Genomic DNA, 20,355 nt, shown 5'->3' on the forward strand with positions numbered 1-20,355 from the left:
GCCTTGCACGTGAAGACATTGACAGAAATGAGATTCAGATGAGATGAAAGGGAGTTGCATGTATAGTGAAACCTCGTTAGACCGTAGTTGGCCGGAGCTCGGAAAAAGTATGTACTAAACGGTAGTACTGTTTAACCGAAATAGCATGAGATCGCCCACTTACCTGTCGAAAACGGAACTCAGAGAGAGTGATGAAAGGGGAAGAAAAACATGCAGTATTTATTCACTTCGCGCGGCAAAAGTGTTATTTTCGTTTGATGCCACGGCGACCTAGCACGACGACAGTGGCCTCAAACTTACTGAAGCTTCATGCCAGCTTTTCAGCCAGCCCCCTCTTTTGGCAGACACTCGCATGGCAGATTCTTTGTTGGTGTTACGTATTCTCTGTGCACGCGCGCAGTAGTGTTGCAGAAGTCCCGAGGAGCCTTTTTCATTGCCGGGTGTCGAAGTTTGGAATAGCTTTAGTTTGGCATAGAGTTACGCTATCGCACCCCTGTTCGCGTCGCGACGATTGCATTTATGCGGCTGATGTAACGCGCAGCTGCTGCCACTGTCGGGCCTGAATCACCCGTGCTGTCGCTTTCCATGTCGTCCTCATCACTGTCGCTAGTCGACACTTAGGCAACAACAGAGGCAACGATGGCAAAAAGTCGAACCTCGTAGCCGACATCTCTTCGCATTTGCAGCAGCACTGCCGAGCAACTTCTTCGCATTCCAAATGCCACACACTGTAGTCGTCGTCGTTGTTGTCCTGAGTTGCCGTGGCACATACCCACAGCGAGGGATTGGCCATAAATCGGGTGGTTAAATTAGACGTCAACAGCAGATTCCTGTCGCATGCCAGCGCCGACTTCTTTGTGCCACGTTCGATAGCACGGACGATGTCTAATTTTTCTTCTATGCTGAGCACCCGGCGTCTTTTTTATCCGAGCTTCGTCATGACACGAGTCCTCGCCAGCACGATGCCCCAACGCTCTTTGGCACGGCATCGAATTGATGTTGATGTTGATGTGGCTTCACGCGCAAACGCACAGGGCTCTTGGAGGCCGTTGTTCAGACCTCTGAGGCTTGTTGTGCCGAGCCGCCCATTGGAGACGATGCACCGCCGTGTTTGCGCGACGAAAAGTGGAAACGCTACGTTTTAACCTATGCGTACGCAATAAGCTGGTACGGTTTATGCGGATACAAAACACATTATGTCCAATGGCTGCTGAGTCGGGGATTTGACTTTAGTACTTTTAAAACGAAACTATTGTTTAAGCGGGTACGGTTTAACGAGGTTTTACTGTATGATTTCTTTGTCTATTTTTAGACAAATTGAGCATTTATATGTGTGGCCATTCTGACCTCTTCTAGAGGACTGAGTTGTTTGATTTCAAATCACAGAGGCTAAGTAAGCCCATGCGAAAATGCTCAACATTTCAGCATGCCCCGCTCTAACTTGAATAGAATTTGGGTATAAGGCGGCAAGCAACCCAAGCAAAAAATGGGCCCGGCGGAAGATTGGGCCGGTGCCTATGACCAGTCAAAAAAGAGACGGTCCGATCTCAGCCGTCTGGGTCAGGCTGGGCTTGGCTTTTGCAAATGTGTAGTCCGTATGCCAACCACCAGCAGACGGTCCGCAAGCAGCACTGGGCCGGTGTCATAACCACTGGTTAATTCATTGTGGTCAGGTTTGACCCACACGCATGGGCCGACAACTTACCCACGACCCCATCGGCGTAGTTTGTCCTCAGCCAGCGTTCGTATGCTGGTATTCTATTTTTTATTATTAATATTTATTGTTTTAGTCACGCATACAGGGTGCTTTTTCTTATGTCAGTTTTTTCTCTCTTTTTTTTTGCAGTCCCTGTCACAGATACCAGCATATTCTACTTATTCGACTGACTTACCTTAACTGATGGATATCACATTCTGGATAAGTCTGAGTGCTGAAGCATCTAAATAAAAAAAATTTTGCTAATCATCTTTTTAATTAATGGCTTTATGGCTAATGTTGTAATGGCAGAATAAGAGCCCATCAACATGTAGGACCTATTCAGTTGGAACCAATTTTGTAACTAGCCCCAGTTTTAAGATATATGAAGTCAAAAGTCAGTAAAATAAATTGGTCTCTATGTTCTCTTTAGCTTCTGCAGGAAAGTAACTAGGACACTGATGCATTTTCACTGCGCTCTTTGACATATGTCTGGAAACTGGTACTAATTACAAAATGGCTTCTTACATAATAGGCCCGGCATGTTAACGGGCTCATTTCCGCCAGTGCCACATGTGCACTAAAGTGTTATTCATTAGAAAGATGAAGAGCGTGATTTTGTCAATTAGAAACTTCTTCACTACAGCTTATCTAGAAAGTAGTGTCTGTCTGTCAAATGTAACACAGCTGAAGAAACGGAATGCCGGTATCTGTGACAGGAATTAAAAAGAAAAAATTTTGTTACAATAAAAGTTTATTCCTCCTCCTCCTTGGCATGAGAAAAGACATGCTGCGTAATTCGCTACTTAATTCATGCACACGTTTGTGTCTTAAGTCGGGCTATAGAAGGTGCAAGTCATCACTGCAGTTTATTTTTTGTGAAATTTTTTGTACTGTTTAGGTAGAAACACAACAGAAATTGGAAAACTTTGTTGTGGAATGTTGTAATATGTTGTAGGGTTAGTGGTTTGGTCAAACATAAGATGAGAATTAATGACAGTCTTATGGGCATTCCAAAAGGCCTTCTTCCTTGGACTGCATAAGGCCATTCACCTGAAAACTGTGTAGCCAGGTCACTTGAATGCTTCTGCAATGGTCTCACTCTGACATATGAAATAGACACGTATTATGTAAGTTTGAGAAATGGAACATGTAAAACTATTGTTTGGGTGCTTATTATTGGACCAGATGCTGTGTGGTCTCCCGATAACTCTTTAAGCATTGTCCTTTGGAGCAGGTTTTGACAAGTCCATGATTTCTCATGGTAAACACTAAGTACAATACAATACACAAAATCGCAGGCTGAAGGCAATACAGGCACTGCATTCCCCCCCCCCCCCCCCTGCCCCCTCCTATACACCGGTGCTACATGCATTAATGATCCAGCCACATTCTGTTAATTCACTTGCCCAACAAGCTCTGGCATGCAGACTCTTGCACATCAATTGCAGCTGCAAAGACCACAAGGCATCGAATTTAGACTGTGTTGTTAAGATGCCAATTTCAACAGATCCAAATGTACAGACAAGCTGTCGAAGCAAGGAAATGCACCGTCAACGGTACCTATGCACTTTTTCTCCAAATTGCCATATTTACTCGCATAATGATCGCACTGGCGTAATGATCGCACCCCTGAATTTTCTCGTCAAAATTCGATTTTTTAACATTTTCTGTCTAATGATCGCACCCCAAACTTGTTGCAGCGATACGTTGTGTGCCAAGTCTAGCTAATATTGATCGCGCTTACCATCTGTCGAATGCTACGCGAACGACTCAAGACAAACCAAGCGGTCTGCACACACCAAACATTCTTAAGTAGATGCCTCATTTCATTACTTTCATCACTTTCTGCACTTCCATGACTAAAAAAAAGCTGCAACCAAACTTGCCTTTATTATGTGTAGGCTTTATGATGGTTGTGGTCAACAACAACAAAAAAGGCGCCTTTCGATTCTTCTCATTTGCACTCGTGGGCACGCAACAAATCGCGAGCGGAAACAAGAGAGTAGCCACATTTACACTGATGCGTTAAAAGTGTACCCTATTCATACGCCAACGTGCCGTATTAAGATAGTAGTGAACACAAATGCCGTAGTTTCCGCAGCATGCCGGCCATATGTTTCTATGACACTGGCAGGTAAGCACGCCCATCTGTTCTGTTCCCTCAAAGTGGACATGGCTACGTTATTGCCGCAAACTTGCCGATATTAACGATATTATTAATTATTGATACGGAAGAAACTGTGTCAATGCACGTAATATATAACTCACAAGAAGAAGAAAAAAATTGCGTTCAGCTCGTTCGGCCTGCTCCGCCGGCCGCCATTTTTGTTTTGGTATCCCGCAGCAAACACGGGAAGAAAAAACTTTTGTTTTCTTATCGCGAGAAATTTAACCTGCGTAATGATCACACCCCTGATTTTGCGTCAATTTTTCTGACAGAAAAGTGCAATCATTATGCGAGTAAATACGGTAACTCTCGAAAAGATAGGCTTGAATAGTCTAAATAAGACACGCGACTTACATGTAAATGGGCGGTCTATGGGGGGTCCATAGGAGATGAAAATATGGAGGCTCAAAACTTGACCTCCACATTTATAGTGGACTTCTCACGAACAAGAGTCACAGTGCCAAAGAATCCGTTCGAAGCTGTACCGACAAAACAGCCACAGAACACTTCTTCGTGGCAAAAGGTCCCCCAGTCCCCCTTATTTCTTTAGTGCACTTTCCCCATTATGCTCCAAGCAGTGTACAAGGGGAGAGAAGTCCAACACAAGAGAAGCAGTCACCATCTATGCACCTGCCTCTTTTTTCGGTTCCTCCCCCATGAGTGCGGCCTTGCCCAAGGCTGCCACAGATGGATGAGGCGACCTGCTGCTCTCTATTCTTTCGCTTCCAAATACCCTGCCCTCCTGTCTGATTGCAAGAATGTGCTTTGCATTGCTCGGTTGTCTGATGAGAGTTGCAAACTTCAATAGATTATTTCCATTTGATACTGCCTTGTCTTGAGTGGATGCCATGCTACGCAGTTGTCACAGTTGTTGTTTGAGCAGTGAAAGAAACGTGCCAAATCTAGCAGCTGGCACTAATTAATGCAGAGTGTTGCCATGTGTACAACAAGTGGCGAAGGTACCCTACGCTGCATTAAGAAGGGAACACTGTTATCAGATAAGCCGGATCTCCTGTTTATTTTACTCCATGGCCAAGTGTTTACAAGCTATGCGTTAAAATCGGGTTGTTTTTCCTAGTAATGGCTAGTTATACAGTCCAACCTCGATATATCCAACAGCGCGGTGATCGCAAAATAGTTCGATATAGCCAGAATTCGATATATAAAATCACGTAAAAAACGCGTCAAAAACTAGCACAAATCAATCAATGAACCAATCGTGGCGCAATAAATACTCACATGAAGCTTCACACAAAGTATTTATTTCGTTCGCTGAAAGTACTGAAACAGCGTAGCCTGCTTCATATTGGCAACCGCGTGCTTGACCACGGCGTCCTCAACATAGTCCAAACGGTCGACAAGAGACAGTCCAGTGCCTTCTATTGCGCCGCAGTAGCGGCATACAATGGCCAAAGCAGCTGCAGCCGCAGTTGCAGTCGGGAGTGGGGCAACATCAGCGCTTGCTGGATCAGCCTCGGCAGTGTCTTCGTTTGGCCGCTCAGCAGTCACTTCTGGCGCGATCTCCACGTCTGTTAACTCCGCCACTGTTCCGGTGCTGTCGTCACCGCCAACGAAGTCCTCAATGCACATGCTGTGTGGCTCAGCACCGACAAAGCGCTCCAACTGGCTCCACGGCCGCCTCGATCACGCGCGCTCGCCGGGGCTTGCCTCGCCATGTGCGCGCGATGTGGGCAGCTGTCGTACGCAGCAGTCTGGAACGCCCATCGCGCCGCCGCTATCGTCGAGAGTGTTGCGGGAAAGCTCGCCTTCTGTCAACAGAGCGCACTTGGTCTGGGGCAGCGGAGTTCGATATATCCATTTTACATCCGGCCCCGTTCGAAATAAAAAATTAAAAATGCATGCAATTTTCCACGTGATATAGAAAGTGTTCGATATACGCAATAATTCGATATATCGAGGTTTGACTGTATCTACTGCACTGGCCTGCCATAGTCTGGAATAACACACATCATGATGTGTCCAAGAGAGGGAAGTTATTTCAGGCAGGAAAACTATTGATGGCGCTTGATGGTGAAGGAGATGTACGCATCAAACTGGAAAAATGACTGTGCTTTTCAAGTTCTGCGGACAGGTGATGAGGAGGCAGAGGGGCACCATACAGAGGCAGTACTATTCAGCAATTTTCTTATGTTACTGTGCAACTTTTTCAAATAAACTTATCCCCAGGAATGACTATATTAAATTGTGTAAAAATTATCTTAACTATTTAACCAACAAATTACTATTCAACAAATGTTTTCAGTTTCTCAAGACAGCGGTGTACATTATGCCGTTTAGGTTATCATTCTATGAACTACCATTCTTTTTTGTATTTCTTTTTTCTTTTTAAAGACAATGATTTGTCAGGGGTATGTGAAATGCTTTGTATAGGTAACAATAGTACCGTAGTACACAGCTAAGCTAGAGTTTTGTAGATCACCTGCCGCGATGGCTTTGCAGCTATGGTATTGCGCTGCTACACACAAGGTCGCTGGATGAAATCCTGGCAGTGGCGGCCACACATCGATGAGGGTGAATTGCAAAAATGCCAGTGTCCCATGCATTGGGGGCACATTAAAGATCCCCTGGTGGTCAAAATTAATCTGGAGTCCCTCACAAGGGCGGCCTCATAATCAAATCGTGGTTGTGGCACGTAAAGCCCCAGAATTGAACTCTATTCATTGTTTTGCAGCTCAGAAGTACAATGTTCTCCTTATTCTGGGATTCTGCCCGCAGAGGCGTCTGCGTCAGCAGGCGTTTGGTGTGTTGCGACACCATGTACTCGAGCACACGAGGGTTGGACCCTCCCGCATGTAGCCGTGCGCCGCTTAGCCGTGTCTGAGGAAAAGGGGATCCTGGGGGTTGAACCGATGCCGAGTGTTCGGACCTTTAAGGCCCCTCAATGGAGGCAACACTCCTCTTTGGCCTCCGCTTCGGGTAGATGATACCCCTGCGCTGACGCACCCAGGGGAAATCGGCTGGTTGCCTTTTCCTATCCCCCTCTCCGAACTTTTTCTTTCCTGTATACTTTCTCAGCTGTCCTGTCTTCTCTTCTGTTACTTGTACATTTTCGTAAGCGGCTGGGTTAACCTTGTGTATGTGCCCTCTCTTGGGCATGTTATAGTGGGTTATAGCAGCAATGCACGGCTGGCGTCTGCAGCGTGCACATTAAGTACTACAGCGTCCCCTAGTGGGGTTCCGTGGTGGGTGGCCGCCATTGCCGCTGAAAATGACTGAAGTATTATGGGAACCCCTGCATTTCCACGTTTACTTGATCGTCACCCTCAAAAGAGGGGACGATCAAATGGATGAAGCATAGATGATGCTGTGGCATATTTGACACATTTTATTATTGAAGCTGCTGAAAAAGGCATAACACGGCGGCCGCATTTCAATGGGGGCGAAATGCGAAAACACCTGTGTACTTTGATTTAGGTGCACGTTAAAGAACCCCAGGTGGTCGAAATTTCCGGAGTCCTCCACTACGGCGTGCCTCATAATCAAAAAGTGGTTTTGGCACAAAAAAAAACCCTGTAATTTAATTTTTTTTAATGCATAAAGCAAACTAACGGACTTGCTAATCAACGTTGCTTGCCTTGGTGGAATGATGAATGCAAAGAGGCACGGAAAAAACAAAATAAAGGTTGGGGCCTGCTTCGTGACTCTTCAACTGCGGAGAACCTCATTAATTTCAAGAAGGCAAAATCACAGGGCAGGAAAACACGTCGACATACCAAGCAGGAAAGTTGGGAAAGGTACTTTGTAGTATCAATCCGTACAAGGATGAGGCTAAGGTGTGGAACAGGGTGAACAAACTAAACGGCACTGAAACACAACCGCTTCCTTTAATAAACGCTTAAGGTCACACCAAGAAATATCAGACAGACTTCCTTGGGAAGCATTTTCAAAATATTTCTAGTGCATCACACTATGAGCCAACTTGAGTCAAGGAATGCCTAGAGCAAGTGCCCCTTGAATGAATGTGCTCACATAATGAACCTTACACCGGTCCATTTAGTCTCGCTGAACTGAAGGCTTCTCTTTGTTCCTGCAGCAACTCAGCACCAGGTGGTGACTCCATAATGTATGCAATGATCAAGGATATGCACCCAGAAACATAGAACACACTTTTGTCTCTTTACAACACCATGTGGGTATCTGGGCATATTCCATCCTCGTGGAAAGAAGAGATTGCCATCCCAATTCATAAGCAAGGCAAAGACCGTATGTTAGCCAGCAGTTATAGGCCAAGAGCACTAACAGGCTGTATGTGTAAGTTATATGCAAAAATGATAAATTGGTGTCCAATCTATTTCCTATAAAGCAACTGTCTGCTTGATCCCCTTCAATGTGGTTTCAGGGAAGGTAGGTCAAAAATAGACCACCTTGCTCACATTGAGGCAAACATTAGAGATGCTTATATACACAAACAATTCTTTCTCTCTGTATTTCTCGACTTGGAGAAAGCCTATGACAACATGGCGATTCGGAATCCTCCGAGACCTATCTGCGATTGGCGTACGTGGCAATGTGCTGAACATGATAGAAAACTACCTGCCTAACCGCACGTTGCCACAAGGGGGCGTGCTTAGTTGCACCCTCTTCACTGTGAAAATGAATTCCCTTCACAAAGCCATTCCATCCTCAATGTTTTATTCAATATACATATGTGGATGATGTGCAACTAGGATTTAAATCTTGTAACCTTGCAGTGTGCGAGCACCAAGTCCAACTCAGACTGAACAAAGTCTCAAAATGGGCAAATCAAAATAGCTTCAAGCTAAGTCGCCTCAAAAGCTCCTATGTACTTTTTCCTAGAAAGAGGGGCTTTATACAAGATCCTGATATTATGCTGCATGGACAACACATACCACTCAACACAGAATATAAATTTTTAGGCATAATACTCGACTCAAAACTAACCTTCATTCTTCTTATCAAGTATCTGAAAGCTAAATGCCTGAAAACAATGAACATCCTGTAACTGCTGTCATACACAGCGTGGGCAAGTGACAGGAATGCCTCATGAACCTCTACAGGAGCCTTGTATGATCAGGGTTACACTACAGTGCTGTAGTATATCACTCTGGCTGGCCCTTGCGCCGTTAAACACCAAACATTCATTCATTCATGTCACTCTGGCTACACCCAGTGCTCTCAAGATGCTGGATCATGTGCATCATCTTGGTATCCACCTCGCCACCGGTGCCTTTAGGACGAGTCCGATTGAAAGCCTCTATGACGAATTGAACGAATAGTCCCTTGATCTGCAGCGGTCATATTCTGCTTTTAATTATTTTCTGAAAGTACATGCTAGCAAAAACCATCCTTGTTATCCCACCATAAACAGTATGACCTCTGCAATGCCCTTTCATAACAAACCTACAGCCAGATAGTCATTCTCGATCCGTGTGAGAAAGCTGAGCGAGAATATGGATGTTCCTATTCATAAAAATCGTCTAATGGCTTCTGCTAAGCCGTTTCCGCCGGGGATCTGACACATCATTGACTGTGACTCGTCATTTGTGGAGGTAACAAAGCACACTCCAGAGGCGCACTTTCATATGCATTTTCTAGAATTGCAATTTAAATACTTGTGTCCAGAATATTACACAGATACATCTAAATTGCATGCTGGCGTTTCGTATGCAGCTGTCGGCATATCCTTTTCGGAGTCCGATGTTCTTCACCCTCACAAGCATCTTACAGCAGAGGCGTATGCACTGTGGTTGGCTACGAAACACATGAAGCAGTCAAAACTACATAAGGTGTTCATACACACCGGTTCATTAAGCATTGTAAAAACATTGATGTCATGCTGCAACCACAGAAATCCAGTAATTGCAGCTCTTTTCTCTCTACTCTGTACTATTTATGCCTCTGGCCAACATGTAATGGTATGCTGGGTGCCTGGACACAGAGGTATTGAAGGTAACGTCCTGGCAGACCGTATTGCTACCTCCTTAGACACGAAAGCTTGCAACATGCCCGTAGCCGTTCCGGTCTCAAACCTAAAGCCATACTTAGGGAAAAAACTGACAACCTATGGCAGCATAAGTGGGACGCTGAAATCCTTAATGAACTCCACGTAGTTAAGCCATATTTAGGATACTGGCCATCACTGACCAAGTCTAGACGAAGTGATGTCCTATTGTGTCACCTCAAAATAGGGCACACTTATGGTATATATAGTTTTTTTGTTGACTAGCGGTGAACGTCCAATGTGTAGTAGATGTGGGGAGACACTCAGTGTTCAGCATGTCTTCCTAGAATGTCACAAAACACAAGTCGAGAGGAAAAGACACTTCCCCTTAGCACATATTCAGTGTATACCACTTCACCTGGTACTGCTTTTAGGCAGAGAACCGCTATTTGACATGCAATATATTTTAGCTTTTTTAAACGACGTTGACACGCTCCACGTTTTCTGTCCAAGAAATTCGTAACACGGCCTCTTGCGAGACACTACGGTTGCAATGTCTACCTTTGTTATAGCATATGCCTCTGGGCACTTGTACTCAAGGGACCCGCTGAGGCTGTTGTGCTAGTACTCGTCATCAACAATCACCTGTCAATTTTTGTGCATGTAACGCTATTACACCCTTGTTGCACATCCTATATTTATAGCATACCCTACTTCAGTCATTCTCATATTTTTATTCCTTATATATTTTAAGCAATTTACAGCTTTCAGCTTTAGACCTCTATACAGCCACGTCACATCAGCCATTAGTCCATTTAGTACTCATCATCACTGCCTTGGCACTATTTGGCCACACTTGGCCCTTGTGCCATTGAACACTACATATCATCATCATCATTATTCTGTGATTTTGCATACCAAAACCATAATCTGATTATGAGGCAGGCCGTAGTGAGGGACTCCAGAATAATTTTTGTTCACCTAGTGCACGGTACAAAGGCGTTTTTGCATTTTGCTCCCCTTCAAAATGCAGCCGACACTACCAGGATTTGATTCCACGACTTCATGCTTAGTAGCCTAACGTTAAAGCCAATGTTTTCCTTCAATTGTCATTTTCACCTCATGTCTTGTGCTGATCTCACAGTGCAGTTGAATGCAGCGACAGCACAAGCCAGTGCGAGCATGTGTTACCCGTATCGAGGTTACGCTGTTTCATGCATGTGCCAAGAACGGATTGAAGGGCGTGGGAACCCACATGTGTAATTGGTAGATGGCAATTTGTGTCAGTACAAAAGTATTATATGTGTAGGGTACTTCACTAACACATGTGTTGATAACACAAAAGCTGTTTTGAACTTGTTTAGATTAGATAGTCCTGGGACAGCTTACGAGTTGATCTCAATGTAGAAAGGGATTTGTGTGCCCTGTGAGCAAGCTGCTCTGAATGATCCTGATTTTTTATGGAACCTGCAAAATGAAGAAGATGCTTGCCGTTGTCATCTGCTTGCTTCAATTGCTGTACTGTATCAAAGCCAGTGATTTGGTTTCAAGTCTAGCCAACCCATATAATGCATGTGCGCTAGCAACTTGCACATACCTTTCTGCTTGGAAGCATTTTGTTGGACTATTGTATCAGGTGTGTTCATGCGAATTATTACAGTGATGATGCCAAAGATAAAGCATTTTTTTCTAGCCACTCGTGTACCAAGGGAAAGAAAGGCTTCAAAGCTCTGCAGTCTTTGACTTCAAGCCCCAGACTCGTAAGTGTTTCTCTTTCTGTGCTTCCAATTTGGAACTTTCACGTTGGTTTTCTTTGATTGACAGATGTGGCAGTGTGGAGTATTTCCTTTCAAGTTGAGTACTTAGCACTGCATGAACTGCTACAAATTGTAACCATATGTGGCATTAACTGTGGCATGTTTATATTCCATTATTATAAAAAATAGTTACTGTTTATTAAAAGCCATCTGGAATGAAAATTAACTTTTGCATAATTGGTAATAAATTATAAGTACAGTCAAACCTCGATATATCGAACACGGATATATCGAATTATTGCGTATATCGAACACTTTCTATATCACATGGAAAATTGCATGCATTTTTAATTCTTTATTTCGAACGGGGCCGGATGTCAGTCAGTTTTTATTTGCAGGAAAATCACATCATCCTGCGGGTGGCAGAGACTAAAGGCATGATTGCCTGACGAGGTCTCTGCCCCCGTAACAAAAGGAGCAGTCTGCAGCAGTACAGCAGAGAGCTGGTAACAAAAGAGAAGCGGTGTTACAAAGAGTACATGCATACAGCCTACATCATACATTCTATACAATATGGGTGTACTTAAACACTATGGACAGTTTATTTTTTTTTTTAAATCACATTGAAGATTCGCTCATATCACAAAAATACTTAAAAGGAAGTCAACAATTGAAACGGAAATTTACATTTGTCATTGTAACTTAACACTTTCAACCAAAAACAGAATCGACGGAAAACAAAATGAACCGCAGTTCACGTTTGAACGTTTTTCTGGGTAGGCAGAAATCCAAAATAGAAGCACAGTTATTTAACATGTCTATTACCTGATATTCCAGATCTTGTTTTCCATAATTTGTTCTGACTTTTTTATTTCTGCGTTGGGGGTTACGGATATCATATTGCGCCAAGACAGGTGTGTAAATACTGTGGAGTTTCTGTTTGTAAATTCGCTGTGCCAGTATCCATAAATAGACTTTATTTGCAGGTAAAACATCAAATCTAGGAAAAAGTGGTTGTGTCGGCAACAAACTAATAGGGCCGGTGTGGTTCACAAAAATCCGGAGGACACGTTTTTGCAGCAGCTGTAGCCTATCGTAGTTCCCTTTTGTCGTTGTCCCCCAAACCAGAATGCCATACAAAAGTTTAGAATAGAACAGGGAGTAATATAGTGATTGCTTTAGCCAAAGGGGTAGAAGAGGAGCTATTTTTCTAATACAACCAACAGACTTCGCGAGTTCGGAGAGCAGATGATTGACATGGGGGGTCCAAGACAACTCTTCACTAAACCATACCCCAAGGAACTTTTGTACACTTACTTGTTCTAAGTTATGTCCTCTGTACTGTAAGTTAATCATTTTTTTATGCTTATTGATTGGCTTAAATATCATGTACTTTGTTTTTACTGCATTCAACTGAAGTTTGTTTTGTTGCAACCATGCGGATAAATCATTTAAATACAGATTGGCCGATTGCTCAATGTCATGCAATGTTCTACCTGTAAAAAATAAACTAGTGTCATCTGCAAACATGGTTATTGTGGGTGTTCTTTGTAGATCCGTAATGTCATTAACATATAAGAGGAAAAGTAACGGGCCTAATATCGAACCTTGCGGGACACCTAGTTTAATGTCAAGCTGTTTTGAAGAACTACATTCTATTTTAACAAACTGACGCCGAAACGATAAGTAGCTCTTGATAAGGTCCAATGTGATACCTCGAATTCCATAGCAATCTAATTTTATAGCTAAGATTTCGTGGTCAACAGAATCAAAAGCTTTGCGCAGATCGAGAAATATACCTAAGGTGAAGAGCTGATCTTCAATATTTCTGATTATTTGCTGCTTGACGGCAAGAAGAGCGTCCTGAGTTGTCTTGTTTTTCTGAAAACCATACTGTGAGGGTGATATTATATGATACTTAGTTAGATATTTTGACAGTCTGTTATTGATTGACAATTCGTAAATCTTTGAAAACACCGGTAGCACTGAGATTGGCCGGTAATTAGTAATATCGTCAATTCTACCTCCTTTGTGTATTGGAATTACTTTGGCCAGCTTTAATTTATCTGGCAAGACTCCAGTAGAAAATGCGAGACTAATGAGATAGGCTAGGACAGGGCTGATAATTAATGACACTCGCTTTACAGGTTCAACTTTAATTTCATCATACCCACTTGCGACATTATTTTTTAAGCATATTATAAGACCATTGATTTCTCTTTCGGTAACGGCATCCAAAACAAATGAATTTACTCGACGAGAAGGCCAGTAGAGCCCACTTTGTTGAATAGACGGCTGGGGTACGGCTGCATTAATGAAATACTCGTTAATTTCATCTGCTAGCGTCTTGCCTCCTACAGAGTCATTGATTACTATTTGGTCAGCCTTAACCGGTGATGGGTTCCTTCCAGTAAGGTAATTTACCTGTCTCCAGATCTTTGCCGGATCCGTTCTTATCCTAGCAAACATTGCTTCATAATATGCAAGTTTGGCTTTCTTTAAATCAGCGTTTAATTGATTGTGATATTTTTTAAATTCTTTGAACAAGTCACCGTCTTTGCATTTTATGAATTTGTGGAACATATTATTTTTCTTCTTGATGCGTTTTAGCAGGGCGGTGTCAATCCAGGGCTTTTTAATCTTCCCATTGCATTTCTTATACTCTCTCAGTGGAAATGCATCATTGTAGCAACTAAGGAAGACGCAAAGAAAAACCTCATACGCAGAATTTGCATCCTGCTGTAAGTACACGTTTGACCAGTCAGCCCGCTCAATTAAAGAATGAAAGTAGCTTAACGATGAGTCATTCACCACCCTATGTTCAAGCCTGCTGCGTTTATTGTTCGTGGTTAGGATGTGTTGTGTGGCAAAGAATATAGGCAGATGGTCACTGATGTCACATGATAATGCCCCTGCTTTGAAATCTGATGCATTCAGGTTTGAAACACATATATCTATGGAAGTAGAACTTTGTGAAGTAATTCGGGTTGGCATAGAAATAGCATTTTCGCACCCATAAGAGGATAAGAGATTCATCAAGTCGCGCGCAGAAGAGTCGTCGGCCAACGTATCAATGTTTACATCTCCCAAGAGAAAGAACTGCTTATTAGTATTAATACAATAGATTATTACATTTTCTAAATGCTGTAGGAAATGCCGCTTGTATCCAGTCGGTGGCCTGTACAGATCAGCAATTAAAAACATGCTGGTTTCCACCGTTAAGCACTCTATATCCTTATTCATAACTGTGCACTCATCAACAATATGATATGCATACTTTCGCTGTAGATAAATAATCAGGCCACCACCTCTACCTGTTCTGTCTAATCGTATTGGAATGTAATCAGTAAAACAAGGAGAAGGCTCATCTTTGCTTAACCATGTTTCTGTGAACATGAATGCGTCAAAATTAACTTGCAGGGATTTTAGCCAAATGTCCAGCTCATCTTGTTTGTTCCTCATGCTACGGACATTTAGGTGTAATAAGGAAAAACATGGGTGTAAATATTGAAGATTTGATTTTAGCGTGGACGATTCAGTAATGAAAGAGGATGAGTTGAGCATCATACTGATTAAATTAGAAACCCGGGCCAACACAATGACGTCTAAGATTATTTGATGCGGGCGATATCTTGTTTGTTTGCAATTCGAATGGCATCGGTCTGTTCATCTTTCCGAGCCAAAATTTTACCCGAGCTGACCCAGACGTATTTCCATCCGGCTTTTTTCTTTTCTGCAAGGGCAGCCCCAAGAAGTTGCTTGTTCTGTCGTGTTAAGTGCTCATTCACGTAAATGGTAGTGATGCCTGTGCCCTTATATCCCACATCTTCAGATGACAGCTTCTTTTTTTTTGACTTAGCAAGGAACGTGTTGCGCTTGGTTCGCGATATGAACCGTACAACGATGTCTTATCCTCACTGCGGGCCGTGGGCACCCGGTGGCAAATGTCGATATCAGTATCAGTTACCGCTTCACCAACAAGTTCACCTATCTTTTTTATTACTGAGGTCGAGTCGAGCTCCTCTGGCACACCCCTGATTTCCAGATTATTACTTCGCTGATATTGTTCGAGCTCGTCCACTTTCTTTTCAAGTCTCTCGTTTTCCGCTTTGAGATGTTGATTCTGAGCTGTTAACGCTTTTATTTCTTGATGTAACGCCTTGATGTCACCAGTAATTGCCTTAACTTCATCACAGGTGTCGCTACAGAAGCGCAGACTATCTTTAATTTGCCTCATTTCAGTCCTCATTTCCCTGCGGAAGTCTGATAACGCACTTGCGAGTTCCTTTTCTTCTTTCTTTGACATCGTGTGCCCACGTCAAAAAGCAGTCAAAATACAAAATATATATCTATTTTTGGTTGTCCGGCAGCAGTGCAGCAAGCAAGGTAATTACTATAACGTGTCAAGGTCGTTTGTTCTTACCTGTAACGATATACAGGATCACTTAGTCGACCTGCTCGCTGGGTGCACTGCTGCCGGACTGAAGAGCGAAGCAGGGATTCCGGGCTTATGTAGGCAGCCGGGCACTCTGCTCCGTCAGCGTAGGCAGAGACGAGGATGCGCAGTAGGTTGCACGGGCGTCACGGTAACCAAAGGGCTCAGGCAGCCTGCGTCGTTGATGGCAAGCCGAAGCGTTGATCCAAGGCCCCAGGAAACGTGTGGCTGTAACGATATACAGGATCACTTAGTCGACCTGCTCGCTGGGTGCACTGCTGCCGGACTCAAAAAAAAGAAATGGATATATCGTAAAATGGATATATCGAACTCCGCCGCCCCAGACCAAGTGCGCTCTGTTGACAGGGGGCGAGCTTTCCCGCAACACTCTTGAAGATAGCGGCGGCGTGATGGGCGTTTCAGACTGCTGCGTACGACAGCTGCCCACATCGGTTGCGCCGAGGGCACCATTTCAACGCAGCGGCGTACACACGCGGCGGCTTGGAGCCAGCACGGCCGCCTCGATCACGCGCGCACCTATGCGCGCACGGCGGGGCAAGCCGTGCGCGCGTGATCGAGGCGGCCGTGGAGCCAGTTGGAGCGCTTTGTCGGTGCTGAGCCACACAGCATGTGCATTGAGGACTTCGTTGGCGGTGACGACAGCACCGGAACAGTGGCGGAGTTGACAGACGCTGAGATCGCGGCAGAAGCGACTGCTGAGCGGCCAAACGAAGACGCTGCCGAGGCTGATCCAGCAAGCGCTGATGTTGCCCCGCTCCCGATTGCAACTGAGGCTGTAGCTGCTTTGGCGGTTGTACGCCGCTACTGCGGCGCAATAGAAGGCACTGGACCGTCTCTTGTGGACCGTTTGGACTATGTTGAGGACGCCGCGGTCAAGCACGCGGTTGCCAATATGAAGCAGGCTACGCTGCTTCAGTACTTTCAGCGAACTAAATAAATACTTTGTTTGAAGCTTCATGTGAGTATCTACTGCGTCACGATTGGTTCATTGATTGATTTGTGCTAGTTTTTGACGCGTTTTCTACGTGATTTTATATATCGAATTCTGGCTATATCGAACTATTTTGCGATCACCGCGCTGTTCGATATATCGAGGTTCGACTGTAGTATTGCTACACTCATGTGGTATTTGATTGTTTGAACGAGGCGCATGGGCGCCATCACTCGAGAAAAGAGAAGGAAGAACGCTCTCTGGCTCTTGAGCTGTCGACTGAACTGGCCAGCGCTGGATTATCCCTTGTAAATATATTTTGTAAATAGTCTCCAGTTGTAATCCTTCGTTCGCGTAACATTTTAGTGGAGGTGCTGGGTCCATCGACCTTCGTCCATTGACCTTCGATCTGGTTATGGCAGATTTCCGTCGATGAGGAAGACCAACAAAAGACCACTTTCGTCACTCCAGATGGCCTCTACCAATTCAAGGTTATGCCATTCGGTTCATGCAATGCCCCCGCCATGTTCGAATGGATGGTCGACTCTCTGCTTCAAGGTTTCAAATGGTCAACTTGCCTTTGTTATCTTGACGACGTCCTTGTGTTCTCTCAGGCATTTGAGACGCACCTTGAGCGCGTCGCAGCTATCCTTGACGTCTTCTGCAAGGCTGAGCTCCAATTAAACTCATCGAAGTGCCACTTGGCACCGACAGATTACAGTACTAGGCCATCTTGTCGATGCTTCCGGAGTACAACCCGACCCGGAGAAGGTTCGAGCAGCAACGGCTTTTCCTGTACCTCAGTCTGTCAAAGACGTCCGGAGTTTTGTGTGGCTCTGTTCTTATTTCCGATAGTTGAAAGATTTCGCAGCAATCACTCGACCACTCACTGAACTTCTGAAAAAAGATGTGCCTTTTATGTGGGGTTCCCCTCAGGCTGTCGTATATTCACGCCTTATCACGATTCTCACCAATCCACCAGTCTTGGCCCACTTTGACCTGTCCGTGCCTACAGAGGTCCGAACCAATGCCAGTGGTTATGGGATCGGCGCTGTCTTATCGCAACACCAACACGCACATGACCGCGTTTAGCCTACGCTAGCCAGCTCTTGAAAACTGAAGAGCCCAACTATTCGATTACCGAGCGCGAATGTCTTGCTCTCGTCTGGGCTGTTTGAAAGTTCCGCTCATATTTATATGGCAAGCCCTTCTCGGTAATCACAGACCATCATGCGCTCTGTTGGCTTTTGTCACTCAAGATCCTACTGGCTGGCTCAGGAGTTGGGCCCTCCGACTACAAGAATATCCCTATACAGTGACATACAATTTGGGACGCCAGCACCAGGACACAGATTGCCTCTCTCGCTACCCAGTCGAAGATGTGACCTCTACGTCTGATACTGACACCAGCGCCTGTGTTTTCTCTGTTTTTCCACTGCTCCATGTCGCTGACGAGCAGTGTCGTGACCCGTCCTTGCATATCATCATTGACCGCCTGGAATGGTCACTTGCCGACAGTTCCGTTTGCTTATTCACACTTCAAGATCGCATACTCTACTGCCGCAATGTTCACCCCGACGGCCCTGCATTACTCCTTGTGATCCCTAAGCACCTTCACTCGGCTGCTCTCCACGAACTTCACGACCTCCCCACTGCCGTCACGTACCTACGACAGGATCTGCCGACGCTTCTTTTGGCCAGGGCTTGCTCGCTCCGTTCGAAGATACGTAGCTGTGTGTGAGAAATGCCAGCAACGCAAGGCACCATCGACGCTCCCTGCTGGGTACCTGCAACCACTCGACATTCCCGCGGAACCATTATTTCGGGTTTGGACTTGGCCCTTTTCCTCTTGCTACCTCTGTGAACAGGTGGATCGCTGTGGCCACAGATTACGCCACGCACTACGCCATCACCCGAGCGCTTTCTACAGGCTGTGCCACAGATGTCACCGATTTTCATCTATGGGACATGATTTTATTACATGGAGCTCCGCAACAACTTCTCACAGACCATGGCCAAACATTCCTATCAAAAGTTATCCTGCAGTCCTGTGCCACGAGGCACAAGCTATCCACGTCATACCATCTGCAAACAAATGGCCTCATGGAGCATCTCAATCGCACTCTCACAGACATGCTCGCGAAATATGTCTCTTCAGACCACACTGACTGGGACCTCGTTCTACCATTTGTCACATTTGCTTATAATTCCTCGTGCCACGACAAAGCCGGTTGTTCCCCTTGTTTCTTTCTGTTCGGCCGAGAGCCAGCACTGCCCCTCGACACAACCCTCCCTGTTCACGCGGCACCGACCAGTAAATATGCGCTTGACGCCATCGCCCGCTGTGCCCACACAAAGGAAATTGCTTGTGACTGCCTTCTGAAATCCCAAGAGAGTCAAAGGTGTTTGTACGACCAGCGACACCGAGACGTGCACTTCCCGCCTGGTTCTTTGGTGCTTCTATGGTCTCCGTCGCGTCAGGTCGGTCTGTCAGAAAAACCGCTGTCTTGTTAAACAGGCCCATACAGAGTACTTCGTGCTGTGACTCCCGTCACCTACGAGGTCGCCCCTGACACCCCATTTGCTTCCCAGTCGAGTGATATGATGCACGTTATACGACCGAAGCCGTATCACCCTCCCAGTGATGACATTTAGACACTCTGGGACGTTGTTTCTCCTGGTGCCAGGGGATTATGCTACACGCGTGTGGTATTTGATTGTTTGAACGAGGCACGTGGGCGCCATGACTCGAGAAAAGAGGAGGAAGAATGCTCTTTGGCTATCGAGCTGTCGACTGAACTCGCCAGCGCTGCATTATCCCTTGTAAATATATTTTGTAAATAGTCTCCAGTTTTAATCTTCATTCGCATAACAGTATATACAATTAAAGTAAACTTGGCAAAGCTGCAATGATAGTAATAATTTAATTTTCTAATTACCACCCTTTAATGACACTTTAGCAGACAACGGGGGCATGTGGTGCGGAGTGGAGATGATGCAAATCCTTGAACCATGTATGCATGTTGATCATACCTGGGCACTGAGGTGAATTTCTTGTTCAGTGTCTCCTTGCTAAAATAGATGCCGATTGTTAATAATACTCGGGGGTTTTGTATCACTTCTGGTGAGCAGTAACGGTGGCATTTTAAAATTTTGATATCAGAAATTTTAATTTTTCTGAGCTATTTGTGATGCTTCCTCTCAGATGTGAAATTTTGCCACTGTGTAGCTACAAGGTAAAAAAGAAGTTTTCAAAATACATTGCAATTTGCCTTAAACTAACACTGATAAAGTTATGGCAAGCTTATTTGAGAGGTTTGGAAATTTCCTTTCATAACCATATGTCTACGAGTGTCTCATGGTTGAGTACGCTCATACTTTTAAAGAATCTGAAAACAGATAAGAAAAATTGTATTACTATG

The 20,355-nt window shown here is 44.7% G+C and overlaps 1 protein-coding gene across 6 annotated transcripts in view; it reads left to right on the top strand.

The window, feature by feature from the left end:
* The window catches only part of LOC139051334 (nascent polypeptide-associated complex subunit alpha, muscle-specific form-like), a 129,280-nt gene that overhangs the window by 52,359 nt on the left and 56,566 nt on the right, over positions 1-20,355 (top strand). For all 6 annotated transcript variants that reach the window (XM_070528346.1, XM_070528347.1, XM_070528348.1 and 3 more), the window contains exon 11: positions 11,483-11,549. In XM_070528346.1, coding sequence (XP_070384447.1) covers positions 11,483-11,549 — 67 coding nt within the window. The remainder of the gene's footprint in view (positions 1-11,482; positions 11,550-20,355) is intronic.

The sequence above is a fragment of the Dermacentor albipictus genome, unplaced genomic scaffold, assembly GCF_038994185.2.
Source record: "Dermacentor albipictus isolate Rhodes 1998 colony unplaced genomic scaffold, USDA_Dalb.pri_finalv2 scaffold_11, whole genome shotgun sequence".
Classification (NCBI taxonomy): Eukaryota; Metazoa; Arthropoda; class Arachnida; order Ixodida; family Ixodidae; genus Dermacentor; species Dermacentor albipictus.